Genomic DNA, 11,702 nt, shown 5'->3' with positions numbered 1-11,702 from the left:
TCAGCACAGAGCCCGACGTGGGGCTCGAACCCACGAACCGCAAGATCGTGACCTGAGCTGAAGTCGGACGCTTAACCGACTGAGCCACCCAGGCGCCCCAGGCATCATCTTTTTTTTTTTTCCTGTTCCTGGACCCAGGCTAAAATTTCAGGAGCAGGAAGGGTGGAGNGGTTCAACCTGCTTGTCCTGACTTGAAGTCAGTGACAGGAGTGAGAGGCTTATAAACTTTGATCCCCGCCGTTGCCTTTCGCTTACGCTTACCAGCCTCTTAGCTGGAATTGGCGGGGGGCCCCTCTGAGCAGCCAGAGTCATCCCCTTCAGGATGCTGCTGGCTGTGCTGCACAGGGGTCTCCCGTTCCTCGCAGGGATGCTTTGGTCCTTGCCCTTCACTGAGAGCCGCAGGCCTGGGATTGGCCACCTGGCTCCAAGTCGGGTCTCTGCCTTGGCACTTTTCACCGGACTATTCTGAAGAGCGGGACTCTCAGCTGTTAAGAGTAATGCTTGGGGGGCCCTTGGTGGAGACGAATAGAGTCCCTTGAGTGAAACACAGTGGGAATACTTCTGACAATGGAAATAGGTTCTTTGTGGAAGGGAGCTTTTGCACAGAACACACATGTGAACTGTAAAGCAGCCCCGCTTCCCTTCCCTGGATTCTCTTCCCGAGGCGGTTGTAGTTAGCGGCGGTGTTCCCTCTGAATGGGCCTCTTGGTTTTTGTTCCTGAAGGTCTGCCGCCAACGCCAGTCCAGCTGCTGTATCCGGTGTCTCGATTCAGCAATGTCAAATCCCTCCAGCACCTTTGCAGATTCCGAATCCGACAGCTCGTCCGGATAGATCACATCCCGGATCTCCCACTGCCTAAGTACAGAGGGGTCTCTGGGGGCAGGGCGGGGACAGAGGGTTGGTTGTAACTGTTAGGGAGGCCTCCGGTTGATCACGCCGCCGGTGTTCACAGGCATCGCCCTTTCGCTTCTCACGTGTCTTAGCACCCGGCTCTGAAAATGTCACCCGGCAGCCAGAAGGGAGGAAGGTGTGTGCGTGTGGGTCAGCCTCCCTTCTGCAGGCGCTACGAAGAGTAGAGTGGAGGTGGTAAGAGGGAGGGAGACAGAACTATCATAAGTGAGAAAGTGGGAATTTTCTTAGGTCGACAGAGTTTTTTGTGTAGTCTCAGCCGTGTAGGGCTTGAAGAAGAAGGAAGAATTGAACAAAGGTGGTCTTTGTTTATGATCTTTGTGAATAACCCCTTATTTGTATCCCTCTTGTGTTCACAGACCTCTGATCTCTTATATCCGAAAGTTCTACTACTATGATCCTCAGGAAGAGGTGTACCTGTCTCTAAAGGAAGCGCAGCTCATTTCCAAACAGAGGCAAGAGGTCGAACCCTCCACGTAGCGAGGGCCCCCCTGCTGGGCGCCACCAAGGGTATGAGCTCTCTGTCTCAGTGTCCTGGGGGCCTCGCCCCTTCCACCACTCCCCATGTGTATACTGCCGATTCAGACATCTGCCCACAGAGTCACCGGATCTGATGATGGAGTCCCCACGGGGGCACATATGCCAAATGGGAGAAGAACAGATAGACGTGAGAGGCTTAAAGAGTATTTGACAAGCAACATGCACACTAATCACTGAATATAAATCAGGAGGAGGGCACACAAGTGTAGCTAAGTGTGCGGCCTTCTCTCATACTTTGGCCATTCTCTCTGCTGTTGCACAAATGACATGTAAGACAGGAAGCTGGAGGGGAGGAAAGCTTCATCGAAGGGAAGGCAAACAAGACTTTAATTGCAGCAGGCTTACCCTTCCGCGAGAACTCCCATGTCTCGTGACTTGGAATGTGAGGGCAAGGGAAAAAAGCTCACTCTTCTACTTAGATTTCCATCAGGACCTGAAAAGTAAATTATTGAAAAGAATAAGTGAATTAGCCAAGGAATTCATTTCTCTAAGTGGCTATTCTCCTTTCCCTACATTAACTGATTTCTATTCATTTATTTTCCCCGTAAAATAATCTTGGAATACTGGTTTGTGCAGATGAATGCTAATTAGTCTTTTAAATTACATTCACATGAGCATTGAAAGGTAGCGATGAGAACAAAATTGCCAAAGAGATGTGATTGGGGTGGTGTGGATTACATGCAAGATATCACATTCCAGTGGTCTGGGTCCAGTAACCCCCATTTGCCCCTTTATTGTGTAGAGTGTCCTCTTGAAGCACCAAGCTTCTCTGTTCCCCAGTGCCATCTCCCACACACAGCAGACTAGGGGAGAAACCTTCAGAGTGACAGCCTTTGAGCCAGGGGAGCCTTTATCTTCCCATGCTCTCTGCTCTCTCTCTCTCTTTTTTTTTTTTAAATTTATTCCTGAGAGAGACAGCATGAACGGGAGAGTCAGAGAGAGAGGGAGATACAGAATCTGAAACAGGCGCCAGGCTCTGAGCTAGCTGTCAGCACAGAGCCCGACGTAGGGCTCGAACCCACGAACTGTGAGGTCATGAGCTGAGCCGAAGTCGGACGCTTAGCCGACTGAACCACCCAGGCGCCCCTCTCTGCTCCCTTTATAACTGGAGAGTGTGACGACTGGCGGGTTTTCCTGGGCCATGGCCAAGGTGAACCCAGCTGTGTGTCTCCTCTTACCTCTGGGCATCCCTGAGCCTGTGCCATTGGAAAGCATGTGGGCTGGGCTAGTAAAGATTAACAAGGGGAGAAGGAATGAAAGAAGAAAGATCAAGAAATGGTTACTCTGGGAGGCCGCGCAGCTTGAACTGAAAGCGTCCTGGCCTGGGTGTACAGCCTCTTGTCATGTCTTCAATTGTACGAAGTTGTATGCTCTTGGAGGCGACTCCTACAACATCAAAATGCTCTGATGTCTGGGGGCGTTTCTCTGCTTGGTGGCTTTGTAAGCGAGATTAGGAAGGGAAGGCAGGAGGGAACCAGGGAGGTCCGCCTGCACAGCGGCATCCTGGTGGGGTCATTAGGACCCTTTAGTCAGGGCACCACCTCTGTAGGTGCTGTGCCTCGGGAGGAACCCTCACAGCACATTCAGAGGTGGGCTCAGGATGGTGGAGGGCTCCAGACTTCATCATATGGGGGAATACGTGGTTAACATGAAGCAGAGAAGCTTCGAGCTGAGAAGGGCTTGCTGGCTGAAAGAAATACGAAGGAAGAGTGGTTGAGCTTAGTCTCTGTGGCTCCAGGGACAGGACAGGGGCCACGGTGGATGTAAGTTACAAGGAGTTAGACTCCAGTCCAACTTTAGAAGAACCGTTTGTTGGGTTTTTTAAATTTACTTTTTATGTTTGTTTATTCTTGAGAGAGAGACAGAGTGCAAGCGGGGGAGCGACAGAGAGAGAGGGAGACAGAATCTGAAGCAGGCTCCCCGCTCCAAGCTGTCAGCACAGACCCCGATGTGGGGTTCGAACTCACAAACCGTGAGATCATGACCTGAGCCGAAGTCGGATGCTTAACTGACTGAGCCACCCAGGCGCCCCTAGAAGAACCGTTTTAACAGAGAGGTCCGAAGGTGGAATGGTTTTCCAGAGGTGTTAGTGATCCCCCCCATTTGTTTATGCATTTAGCAGCTCTCTGTCTACTTGTTAAGTACCCAGGGTAGGTTGAGAAGAGAGTGCTGGGCGAGATAGTCCATGGCCCTGACCTCACTGAGCTGCAGTTCTCATAGGGAAAGACAGACAGCAAACATGTAAATAAGTGAATAGGCTGCTTTCAGTCGACTGTACATGTTACGAGGAGTAAAACTTGGTGGAGTTTGGTGATTAGTGGTGGAAGAATGGCACTTAGGTTTGGATGATCGGGAAGGGCCCCTGGGAGGAGGTATGCTTTTCAGCTGAGATCTGAATATCAGGGAGTCAGAAGAGGATCTGGGAGCAGAGCATTCTGAGCAAGGGGTCCGATAAGCATAAAGGCCCTGAGATGGGAAGGGGCTTGATCTGATACGGCGCAGGCCAGAGGTAGCCATTTGTTGTGAGTATGGGGGGGAGGGGGCAGTCATGCATTGGCAAAGGATTGACCTGAGCCCCCAGGGTCTCTGTGCTGGGTGTGACACAAGGACTGTTGCCCGTGGCAGAGAGTTAGTGTCGTGCCGTACCCCCTCCTGATTTAGACCTTAGGGCCCCTTGGAAAAAGGGAAGGACCACTGCTCCTGAAGGGAGACAGCTCTGTTTTCTGAAATTTGGCCCTGTGACTACTTGTGGGTCAGGCTGATTTTAATTCGGGAGTTCTGCATGGGCCTCTTGGTCCGTGCTTGCTGGGGAGTTTCACGTCGGCGTGCTCGGAGTCAGACAGGAGCAGCTGGAACAGTGCTCTCCTTAGGTCAGACGGTAGGAGCCGCGTGGACATTTGTGATGATACGTCAGTCCTCCTTAGTAGCCAGCAGCGGCTGCGACCCCTGGCTTTTTCCTAGCCGGGCTCACCAGGGGTTCCTCCAGGGGCTCAGTTTTTTCTTTCGTTTACTTTCTAGTCCCTGGAGCTGATAAGCCTCAGGAAAGGAGTGGGGGAAATGTGGGTGGAAAATTAAAAGGTAAGGGAAAAGGAGAGGGAGAAGTTAGGCAATGTGATAGAATCTGTTTATTAGTTATTTTAGGACCTTTTTTGAGCATCCAAGCCGTAGGCCGCTCAGGTGTCCCCAGCAAAGGCCGTTGCGGCTTCCTGAGCTGGCAGCCGTGCTGGTGGGAGCCATTGGTTGTCCAGGTCTCCCCTGAGCTGTACTTCTCCCCTCCCGTGGCTGGGCTGCTCTCCATCTTGGTTCCACTCCAGTGGGCTGCTCTGAGTTTTTCCTTTTTTCACCTAGGCATTTGGTTGCCAAGCTCCAGTTTTGAAGAACCAAATGAAGCTGCCATGGAGGGGAGTGAGGAAGGAGGAGGGAACTGGAAGGGCAGAGATCCTCTGCGCAGACACTGGCTCCCCTCGCCGCCCTGGGGCTTGGAAGAAGCACACAGCCCTGCTCCTAGAGCGGGGCCCCCCTTCATGTCCAGCCCCTGCGCTATCCTGGAACTGGACGCACTCCTTGGAAAACTGGAAGAAGTCTCAACACTGTTCCTTTTTTTAGAAGTTTTGTTTTGGATTTTTGCGTTTCTCGGTATGGAAAACTTCCTTTAAAGGCAGCTGGGGTTTGTGCCCATCGGACTGGAAGTGGCACCAAGGGCGAGACGGGTCCAGGGGACGGGAGAGGAGGAGGGATTGCCGGGGACGGTCACTCAGCTGGTGCCAAAGGCAGAGTGCGATGCTCACCATCGACCTTGAAGAAGGAGAGAGGAGGAGTCAGAGTGTAGATCAAGCTGGGAGTTTCTGAGGGATGAGAATCTGCTTCCCCTGAAGCATGGGTAGCCTCGGCAGGAGCAGGAAAGAAAGGAGGGTGGGCGGTCTCGATAGAAGACAACCCAACAAAACCCGGCAAACGGCCTCTGCAGGGGGAAGTAGGGACTCCTCACATCCTTTCCTTTTAAGGTTTAGGAACCTGATTTCAGAATCACCTCTCATAGAAGCTGTGCTCATTTTGTCTTACTGAATTGCTGAGTTCTGTGACCTCAAGCCAGTCCCATTCTTCCTCCACCCGCCACCCTCCACCCCTCCCCTGGAGATGACTGTACTTTTCACCCGGATCGTGGTAAGGTCGTTCCTGTTGCCTGTGCCAGCTGTCAAGGCAACAGATTTTCTCATCACCTGAGCCATTGAGAGCTCTAATCATGAGCTGCTCAAGTTAATGGAGCGTACTTCCAGATTCTCAATGGCAAGCTGTACCCATGACGTAGGAGTCAGTGGTACTTCCCTCTGTATGTCTGTCAGCTAGTGAGAGAGGGAACAGGGAGGATGGTGAGAAGTGAAGCTTTGTACTTGTGCTCTTTCGAGAAGACGCTCTCCAGTGTTTCAGCCTTAACGGGACGTTTTTGAATCAGAGAGGAGAGCATTACATCTCATGGATTTAGGTTTATCACTGTTGTCCCACTTCTGGGATGGGAGGTAGTAAGAGCTTTTTTATTTGCCTGTGTCTTTTCTAGCAACCCAAGCATTTTCGTGAGTCAGATCCTGTTTGCCACCGCCACCGCCCCCCTCCCCCCCCGGCCTCCCCTTCATTGGGAAGTGTGACAGATGCTGATTTGGGAGTTGCCCACTTTCCAGGTAGAAGTGGAGGAGGAGGAGGGAGAAGAACTCCAGTGCTTTCCAGTGGTCTTTGGTTTTTTCCCCCGAAGCAGGCCATTGTCAAATCATAACGATATTATGAGTTTGCTTTTCTATAGAGTTACTCTGGGGAGACGTTTGCTATTAAGATGAGAAAATTGAGCTGTTTTGGTCTTTAGCGCTCTTTATAGTAATATTCCATTAGACTGCCTTTTTTGGTTTCCCTGTGCTTATATCTGCCTCATCTCATGATAATGTTGTCGGGTTTGTGGTTTCCTGATGGTTTGGGGGTGAGGCCCCGGTGTCTTGGTAATTTATAGGACTGTCTCATCTAGAAGTGTTGGCCTTCTGCCTTACGTCTTGCATGGAATGGCCAGTCTTCCTCCTTGTAGTGGAAAAGGGAGGGATACTTGCATTGTTCCCTGTGGGTAAAGGGGTGGCCCACGAAGTGAGCTTGTAGTATAGACACAGCCCAGCTTTGTTTTGTCATGAGGTCCCTCTTCTCTTCTTGGAGTCCGTAGTAGGATTACCCACCAGTTAAGATCGTGATCCCAGAAATTGGCTTCATCTGTGAGTCTTGCCTCTTTGCGGGTGCAGATTAGCTCGCCATCTTGCAGAAAGTACCACCCAACAGTAGAGCTTATATCTGGAATCCGTTGGGATCCTTGAGTGGCTGATGTGCATCTCTTTGGGATTTTTTTTTTTAGTATGTATACCATTTCATCCACCCATCATTTAAATTTTTTTTTTTTTTTTTAGTGTGTCTTAGTGTGTTTGCCTGGCTCTGGGCTAGATAGTGTGGAAAACACAAGAGGGGAAAGATGTGATGTGTGGCCTAAGGGAGCTTTTAAGTGACTGCTGTCCACGAAGCTATTGGAGAATGACTCAGTGGGGCAGAAGAATCAAGTGCTATCTTGAAAGAAATTCAAATGGGTGCGATCAGGGTAGACCAGGTGGTCTGGGAGAGCTCTGTGGTGGCCAGGCGCTGGGTCCTGGGCGAGGGGAGGACGGTGAGGCAGGAAACACATGAATGGAAGCGTGGACGTGGGAATCTGCTGGGTGTGTGCTGAGCGGTGGGCAGTCCCAGGCCCGCGCGGCCGCAACGATCTCTCCTTTCTCGTTTTACACGGAAACTTCCGAGCATCAGGCAGATCTGAGTCCTGAGGGCTTGTGATGGGGAAGCAGAACCCAAAGCTGGAAGTCAGCTGTTTCCTGCCCACGGCCAGCGGCCTCACCGCCCTCTGTGCAGTCTGGGTGCTCCCCCTTGTGGTGCCAGGGGTTTCCACGGGAGGATTCAGAGTGTCAGGTCTAGAACCAAACCAGCTGAGGAGGCATGACCCAGCCTCACCACCATCCTTCCTTCTCCTGGGAAAGGGTAGTGTGTACCTGTGTCCATGACATGTTCCTGCGCCAGTCACGGCCCAGGCTGTAGCCCCTTCCTCCTCAGCAGAGGAGACGAACTCCATCAGGAGACGAGGGGGAGGAAGAGGCGGGAGTGGGGCGGCCGGCTGAGGGACTGGCCTGGTCAGAGAGCAGAGAGGGAGCAGGAGCGGCTGGCCTGTTACCAGCACGTCCCCTCGTCGCTCCAGGCTGGGCGCACTCGTCCTTTGCAAGCTCTGTGTTGTGCTCCTTGGAAGGCAGTCCACAGACGGAACTCCTTCCTTTCTGATGGTTATATCTTAAAGTCACAAACTGGAAAAGGTTCTCACCTCTAGGGACCCACCATTGATTTCTAAGTTGTGGATGGGTCCTTGATCATGTGACCCTTACTTGTTAGTGGTTGACCTACTGTCACCTTCCTCAGGACAGGTATGAACCGCCGTGAGCTAGTGACAACTACTGCTACAATCTGCTGTTACTTGAAATTCGCATGCTGTGGCAGGAACACAGAGTGAGGAGGGTGGGCTTTGCCGGGAGGACTAGGTAAGTGGGTGACAGCTGGGAGTCTGGGACCATTGGCGGTGGCCCCCGCCTGTCAGCCAGGCCAGCCGGTGCCTAGATCTAGTGAATGCGAGCTGCTGATGGCAGCGCGCAGGCTCCGGAGAGGAGAGGAGAGGCGGGGAGCTCAGCACCTTGGTTTCCGCTCCTCCTGTCCTTCCTTTCCCTGGGGCTGATGGTGTCGGCTCTCACCAAGGTAGGGAGTGACGTGGGGACCGCTGCAAACACACGGTGCACATCCCGGGACGGTGCTTGGATGTGAGAGCCTGGAGGCGAGCTGGCTGCCCTGGGGTGCCCGCCTTTTCAGCCCCAGGCTGCTCCAAGCCCTTGGGTCCCAGCAGGAAATGGGGGTGGAGGGGCTTTTCCCTCAGGTTAGACCCTTCTGCTGCTGCCTCCTCCTTGGCCTCGAGCCCTGAGGTTGGAGGACCAGGTGCCAGGGCGGCAGGTAGGAGGTCTGAGAGTCTGTGTGTGTGTGTCTGTCTGTCTGTCTGTGTCCACGCGCACACTTGTGTCCGTGCGTGTGTCTTCATTTGCTGAGGTCTTGCCACCAGTTGGGGTGTTGAGGGCACCTCCATTGTGGGGAGACCTGCCATTTGTTTATCACGTTTAAGAGAATGACACGCCCCCTGTCCCTAAGGGAGGAGCTTTTGAGTTAGACATTTTCCCTATGGGAATCCTCTTGGTTTGGTTTGTGGGAAAGGGGGAATGGATAAATGATTTTTTATCTCTGATTGTCAACACAGCTGTTCTTACACTGAATCTGTGCTATTGCATACATGTAGCCATCTTTCTTTTCACTGCAGCAGTGTTTATCAGTAGTTCAAAATGATTTATTTGCTCCTGGGGAGTAAAATCTTTTTTATTAAAAAAGAAAAAAAAGAAAAAAAAAAAGAAAGAAAGAAAGCAAAGCGTGGCTCCCTCCCCCCGTGATAGCTGTAGGATTAGTGGGCCTCAAAGAAAGCTCAAGAAGGCAAAGCCGAGTCTGCCTGTCCCCATTGACCTATCCTGTTTTGCCATCGGAGCCTTCGTACTCTGCACAAAAGGACAGGGGGGCCTTGAGAAGCTGGAGAGCGAGCATCAGGAGGAGTGAGTGGGGTGTGGACCGTAGAGACGGAGGCACTGCGGACTCAGGTGCTGCAGTTAGAAACACCGAGTAAGGAATTGTATTTAAACTATCGTCTAATCTGCCAGGGAAAGACCTTTCTTTACATACAGATTCCATACTGTCTTTGTCCTTTCCATCGCTTCTTGCCCTTCCTGGGAGGTGCTGGCCCAGTTGCTCCCCACTTCCCGTGCCGTCCCCTGTACCCCTTCTCCCCTCCCTTCCCCTCCCGTCTACCTCTGGGAAGCCAGCCCTGCACGCGGAGTCTGTGACTTGCCTTCATGCTCATTTCATCTCATCTTGGTTAGAGGGTACCCGGAGCCGCCCTCCCCGCTCCCTCCCCGGCGCCAGGAGGCATGAAGGGGCAGGTGAAAAGCAGCCGGGCCGTGGCGGGAAGACGCGGAATGTCTGGTTGCAGCTGGACTGCAGCCGGGGCTCCTGGGGAGAGAGTGTGGGGAGAACTTAGGACACTCTTGCCCTGAAGCCGGGATGCTCACTCACTGCCCGCCCAGCCCGGGTGGGGCAGGAAGGCTGGTCTGGGTAACTCCATCCCTGGTGCTCCCTTGAACAGGGACCTGCCCCTCGCCGTTCGGCCCAGAGCCTCTCCCGAGGGACAAACATGATCCAGGCACCGCGCTGTGGGCAGGCCGGTCGTCGGAGCGCCCGCACTGGTGCTGCCTGTGGCACAGCCACCGCTGTACAGTTTTTGGTTGTTTTTAAGAAACTCCATGAAGAGGGGTGTCATTCTGGGCGCAGGGTGGTTGCCAGTTTTCCTAGAAGGGGAGCCGCATCCCTGCAACCACCCTGTCCTGTTTGCCACCCCTGCCCTCCTCCAAGCCAAAGCGTGGCCTGGCTTTTGTCTTCCCCCTTTAGTTGTCCTCCTCTCCTCCCCCTTTTTGTGCTTAATTTATTAAAATAGTTGCTGTATAATTTATTTTCATAAATGATAAAAAATTACTAAATGGTTAAAATAGACTTGCAGGCCAATCTTAAACGGGCGGGAGGGTCTGCGGGTGGGGTGGGAAAAGGGAAAGATGTTTTGATATAAACAAATGCACTTTGGGTGTGTTTTGGTATTTTTCTGGGGATAGACGGGTGGGTGTTGGGATGTCCCTGTAGATTAGTTCCAGAACGGGGTGTCTGTATATACTGTATTAATAGGCATGTTTGACTCTTATAAAGGGATGTTAGTAGCTGCTGCAGGTCCTGTTTGGAAACCCCATGTACAACTCCCAGTTTTTGTAAGTGTCAGTGCGGGAGACATTTGACTCTTGTGTTTGTATCTCCTTTTTATGATTGCTGTACTGACCCATGTCTTTTTGGGGAGGGGTGAAAAGAGATTTGAAATAAAAATGTTTAGAAATTACTTCGTGTGATTTGGGTTCGCGTCTGTCGATCTTTCTGCTGTCTCCGGTGCCTCCTTACACCACCCCCAGCCCCGTAGGCTCACATGACCCACCGCTGGCGATGGGGGCCCTCCATGGTACCAGCCGAGCCGCACGGATCCCAAACTGGTCTTGTCAGAACTAGCGATGTTGGAAATTTCCCCAGACCGATGGCCATCGCTCAATGCTGCTTTTTCCTTCCCTAGCACGTGCAGGAGAATTCCAGAGCGTTTTCTGGGGCCAAGTGCCCGTGGCCTTTTGGTTGCTGAGCAGTGGTGCAGGGCTGTCGCTAGGGAGAGTTCATGTTTCCCCTGGCGGTCAGTCTCAGTGTCTTCCTCCAGGCTGGCAGTCAAGGTTTCTCGAGAGTTTAACCTGCATCCCTCGTGCTTTTCCAGCCCCATCTCTCTTGAGCTGCGCTCTTTGGAGAGAAAAGGAACAGAATGTTTCTCTGATGGACACACGCATACTTGGAGCCATTGGAAACTCCCCTTTTCACTTTCCCTCCTAATCCCTCTCTAAGTGCCCCACTCAGGGCCACTGTGCCACCTTGGCACATCGAGGGGAAGTTTCTGCGATTTCTCTGCATCTTGAGAGCAGGAAGCCTGTGAGTTGAAGCCCAGTTCGGAGTTGTGTTTTCATAGGACTGGTTAGAAGTGCCTCATGGGGGAGTCTGGGAACCCCCACTTGCCCCAGTCATGGGTCGTGTTAGGAGGAAACGGTGTCTCAATTCTGACAGCCGTTCTATGATAGCATGAATTCCCCATTAAAGTTTTCTGCCCTTTTGGAAGGAAAGGTGCTCCAAGCAACGAAATGTGAACAGCGCTACAAGGGAGAATGCTTAGCTCAGAACCAGCAATTCAAACGCTCTACTGGCTGCCGTTTGGACACAGTTGTCCATCACAAGGAGTCTTTGGTGACCCCGTCAGTAAAGAGAGTTAGGGTGCATTTCTTCAAAGTAGAGGCGTAGGTTTTCATCACTTCCACCCAACATCGTTCATGCTAGTAATGACTTATTTGTTAGGAGAGATAGAGCCTCCGACTTGGGCGATGCCCAGAGAAGGAAAGGCATTCTTCTGGTAATAGTAATCCCCAAATAAAAAATGACCCCCTACCATCCTCTTTACCCCAAAAGGGGTCACTAAAGCTGTTCC

General features: G+C 52.2%; 1 protein-coding gene across 1 annotated transcript in view; it reads left to right on the top strand.

Annotated features, from left to right (window-relative positions):
* SOCS7 (suppressor of cytokine signaling 7) overlaps nucleotides 1-10,532 on the top strand; it is a 39,596-nt gene extending 29,064 nt beyond the window's left edge. Inside the window, exons 9-11 of the mRNA XM_077779150.1 lie at nucleotides 725-860; nucleotides 1,270-1,420; nucleotides 4,799-10,532. Coding sequence (XP_077635276.1) covers nucleotides 725-860; nucleotides 1,270-1,390 — 257 coding nt within the window. The 3' untranslated portion in view covers nucleotides 1,391-1,420; nucleotides 4,799-10,532. The remainder of the gene's footprint in view (nucleotides 1-724; nucleotides 861-1,269; nucleotides 1,421-4,798) is intronic.
* Nucleotides 10,533-11,702: the final 1,170 nt, after the last annotated feature.

The sequence above is a fragment of the Crocuta crocuta genome, unplaced genomic scaffold (assembly GCF_008692635.1).
Source record: "Crocuta crocuta isolate KB4526 unplaced genomic scaffold, BGI_CrCroc_1.0 scaffold68, whole genome shotgun sequence".
NCBI classification, from domain to species: domain Eukaryota; kingdom Metazoa; phylum Chordata; class Mammalia; order Carnivora; family Hyaenidae; genus Crocuta; species Crocuta crocuta.
Note: the sequence above shows the minus strand (reverse complement) of the source record. Positions and strands in the feature narration are given on the sequence as shown.